General features: G+C 39.0%; 1 protein-coding gene across 2 annotated transcripts in view; it reads right to left on the minus strand.

Moving 5' to 3' along the window:
* Nucleotides 1-4436, minus strand: part of NDUFAF1 (NADH:ubiquinone oxidoreductase complex assembly factor 1) — a 10290-nt gene extending 5854 nt beyond the window's left edge. Inside the window, exons 1-2 of one of the 2 annotated variants that reach the window (XM_026065854.1) lie at nt 4195-4436; nt 2122-2752 (exon numbers count right to left, since the gene is read on the minus strand). In XM_026065854.1, the coding sequence (XP_025921639.1) occupies nt 2122-2631 (510 nt within the window). In that variant the 5' untranslated portion in view covers nt 2632-2752; nt 4195-4436. Of the gene's footprint in view, nt 1-2121 lie in introns of both variants that reach the window. The other variant, XM_026065853.1, reaches the window with a different exon arrangement.
* Between the last annotated feature and the right edge of the window lie 6 nt (nt 4437-4442).

Raw genomic sequence — 4442 nt, forward strand, 5'->3', positions numbered from 1 at the left:
CGAGAGGATGGGACCAGACTCTTTTCAGTGGTGCCGAGCGACAGGATGCGAGGCAGCGGGCACAAACTGAAACACAGACAATTCCATCTGAACACGAGGAAATACTTTTTCACTGTGAGGGTGACAGAGCACTGGAACAGGTTGTCCAGAGAGGTTGTGGAGTCTCCTTCTCTGGAGATATTCAAAACACGCCTGGATTCAATCCTGTGCAATGTGCTCTAGGTGACCCTGCTTGAGCAGGGGGGTTGGACTAGATGATCTCCAGAGGTCCCTTCCAACCTCAGCGATTCTGTGATTCTGTGATCTCACTGAATTTCAGCACTGTATTATTAAAGCCCACAAAATACAGTATCATCACTCTAAAGACCCATGCTTTAATTATAAATCACAACAGTGTAACTATCAGAAATGAGACTTTCTTCCTAGGACCAAATTCCCTACCAGGCAAGTACAAAAATGCTACAATGATGGATCAGGCCTGCAGTTCATTAAGTTTAATATTCTGTGTCAGTACTAGATTATTCAAAGGAAGCTGTAAGAAACTGAAGAAGTGGAATAACTTATTCTCTGTGATAACTTCCCTTACTAAAGACTGACTTGAGCACTGAAACCATGAATAAGTTTTCCAACATCTTTTGTCATTAACTGTGCATAATGATATGTATTACAGGCATATCTAATCCTCATCTGAATTTTTTACTGAAGATCTTGAAAGTCCTGGTATTGCACTTTGCACACAGGCAGATCCAAGAACCTTCAGAAACTTCTACTGAAGTCACTGCAGCAATTGAAGGTGGCAAGGCCATTGGCCAAAATTGCTTAAGCCAAGTCAAAAATAGCACCAAAAATCCAGAGGTTTCCCCTCTATTTTGCAGCACTATGGTTACCTATCAACTTTCCTTTTACCAACTCATCTTACCGGAAATGCAATCAATCAGTGATAATCAATACATTAATACAAGGGCTGTATTGATTTTATGCTTTTGCCAGTTTTGAGGCTTTTTACTTAAAAACAAAGGAAAAAAACAACCCAAACAAAAAATAACAACAGACAACCCCCCGCCCCAGATTTTGTATTTATATCTTTACCCTCTGACCTCAAACCGTATTGTAAAGACGGACTGATACCTCCACTACTTCAGAGTTAGGAGGTGAAAGACTGAGTCATATTTGCACAAGTCAGTAGCAGTCCTGGGAATTTAACTCGTATGAGATTCAACCTAGCGTTCTGCTCCCCTGACCCAGTGTTGCCATTTTAATCAGCATTGCCATTTTAATCGGTGTTCATCTACCTATCATTCTCCCATTGATTTTGCTTGCTCATATCCTCTGTTCTCCAAATTTCTAGCTCAGAAAAAGTTTTTACCTGTGTTTGTAAGTCACAGACAACAGAACCTACAAAAAAAGGTAAGTATCTTATACACCAAGTCAAAATGTTCTTTCACTTTTTAAAGATCTTTAAACAAGAAGGAAAACAGCAGCATCAATAGTAAGCATATGCATTTCTGATTCTGTTTTGCTCAATTTAGAGCTACCAGAGATTTGTCTCCTGCTTTTTCTGATATCTATTAGGACTCAGACCTTTAAAAAGCACATTTCAGAACACTTTTGTCTCCATGAGAAAAAAAGACTAGCTCATTCACCTAAAAGAAGAGCTTGATGAATGGGCTGAGTTAAAGCTCAGGAAATTTTTTCTCATGACACATTCGATTAACTTCAAATTTAGAAAGATTCATCTATTTTAATTATACCAATTTTGGTTATAAAGTTTCATTACAAATCCTTCACTTGTGAGGAGAATGCGTACAGGCCTGTATTAATGAGCAGATTTCCTATTGTTTAATCATTTAGTACTGTACATAAAATATTCCTCTTCTAAGAAAGGAGAACCAAATCTGAGAAAAAGTTTAAGTTCATTCCAGGTCAAAGGATACAGCAGCAATTACATCTGTGAAGGGATTGGTGAAGGAATATCTAATGTTCCTGAAGGTGAGGACTGCAACAAACAACAGGCTGTTTGTCCTTACGGGGATGAGAATGTCACCAAAAGCTCCCCCTGTTTCTGTTCTCATCACAGAAAAGTGTTCTCTGATTAAATAACAAATGTTAAGCTGTACTTACCACTAGTGGTTTGGATCTCATACTACAGTATCCACTGTATTTTGTCTCCCCATCACGAGGTACTTCAGTATTGAGGGTCCCATATAGCAGAGCAGCCTGGTTATTCCTACCCAATTTTAGGTAGACTTCACTTTTCCCTCCTATCTCTACATCAGAGGAAATTACCCATTTATTTAAATCTTCTTGGCTCCGAAATGCCCACACCACCCTTGTCTGTTCTAACACGTACTCATTGAGTGGACGGCCTTCAGGTCCTATTAAGTGATCTTTAGTTTCCTGCTTCAGCAATCCTAGTTGAGTCTTTAAGGCATCTATTCCCTTTTTAAAACTGAAATCAATCTTTTGCCAAGATGGTGTTTTTTCCAGCTGTGACCCTGGCCTCCTGTAGCTGCTATACAATTTTGACATGGAATCAATGAGGGGAGGTCCAAGAAAAGGATGCAAGACTTTGTGCCTGCAGCATCTACTGTATATGAAAGCACTGCTCAGCAATGTAACAGTCAGAGCCATAGTGGTAAAGTTGAAGGATTCACTTCCAGGAAGGCAATTATCAGGCTTCCAATTAATTTAACAACAAAATTAATATCCACAGGTATCTTTCTTTAGCTACTGTAGCTTGTCTCCACCTTCACTGAAAAAGAGTAGATAAAAAAAATTACACATTGAATGCCTGTAAAACTGATTTTAAAAAAGAGTATCAATTAGAAATCTAACCCATTGTAAAAGGAATCAAATACAATTTCAAGTATTACATTTGTTCTGTTCTCTAGTTTATTTAGTGATTTCTGCCCTACGTCTTCTCGCCATGGAAATAGGAAAAAACTAAGTCAAATACATGAAATAAAACTGAAAACAAAATAAAAAAAACAATCCTCCTTCATCCATTCACTATAAGTAAGTTTAGGTATTACAAGTAGTAGTAGCAAAAACAGTCTTACAAAAAAATATTTTTCAAAGTTGGCACCTACATAGCAATAAAATGACAAATTCATAGCAGCAAGACCCTAGTGCCATATGGACTGCCATGACAGTCTCAGCTGACAGTCACAGATGATAATATATATTATGCATCTGAAAATGCAATCATAGCAAGCATAGTACTTCCATCTTGAGGGGGCATCCTGTCCCCTTAATGTGTCTAGTTTAGGATTACAAAAAGGCCTGCAAAGAATTAAAATGACCAAAAAAATTAACATGAAAGATTGCATTTCAATTATTTTTTTAATAAAATATTGAAGAATCTGAAAATCTTTTCTGTTTTGCTCTGTGTCACTGCTGGTAGGAATGGCCATGCCACACAGTTATTCCCCAATTGATAATGGAAAGCCTTAATATTCAACACTGTGTACAGAGGCTATTTTATCTCCAGCTAATAAGATTAGACTCACTAATTGCCTGTTTTTGGTTTTTTGTTTTTGCTACAGAATAAATCCAAAACCAATGCTTCTCAAAGATTTTAAGAAAGGAGTCACTCAGGACAAATTATAGAAATGTCATATTGGACCCCTTAACTTATTCACTCCCCTTAAGTTTTTAAATTAAAAAATACACTCACTCTCCCCTTCACTCATAAAAATCTTCTGAGCTTTGAAGTCCCATGTAATTCTGTTACCACAGCTGTGGAAGAGCAGTAGGATGCTCCTTTCCTTTTCTGTTTCTCCCCTCCCCCCGCCATTTTTCTTAAACTTCCTTCTCTCTTCCTCTTGCAATATGAGCTAGCAGATGAAGCTTGCTTTCCACAGCGTAGCACATATCAAGAAGCTAGATCAATTATAATCAGTCCACATCTTGGACTAGCTGTAGTGGTAGTGCTATACTATTTTCCAGCAACGCTTGCCAAATGCCTTATTGTGGCCTGTCACCTGATCATAATACATCTAAGCTACAAGTAACAAGCCACATATTGGCCAACACTGCAAAAAGACTCGTGGCAAACCATGTTCTATTCTCTTCCTATTTGCCAAATACCTTCCTTCACTCCAAACGTGATTTTCCACATTTGATTTTTTCACAGACTAAGCTATGCACTGTGGCCTAAAACTACATTGAAGGAAGCCATATTTTCTCTCTCACCCTCAGCAAGGTAGGAGGCAAGCTTCTCAAAAAGAAAATACACGCGCTGTCTCCCAGGCCCTCTGGGCAGAGGGTGACCTGTATAAAAGTTATCCAGGAAGTTATCCCGGGAGGCTATTCCCCCCCCTCCCCCCCAATTTCTGGGCCCTGCCTAGAAATTTCCCCAAAACACAAACGAGAGAAAGCACTGCTGTGGAAAAACCGCACTCCCCAGTCCCTCCAAGGCAGACTACAGCCTGCCCCGCACG

This window comes from Apteryx rowi, unplaced genomic scaffold (assembly GCF_003343035.1).
Source record: "Apteryx rowi isolate R43461 unplaced genomic scaffold, aptRow1 scaffold_232, whole genome shotgun sequence".
In the NCBI taxonomy this organism is placed as follows: domain Eukaryota; kingdom Metazoa; phylum Chordata; class Aves; order Apterygiformes; family Apterygidae; genus Apteryx; species Apteryx rowi.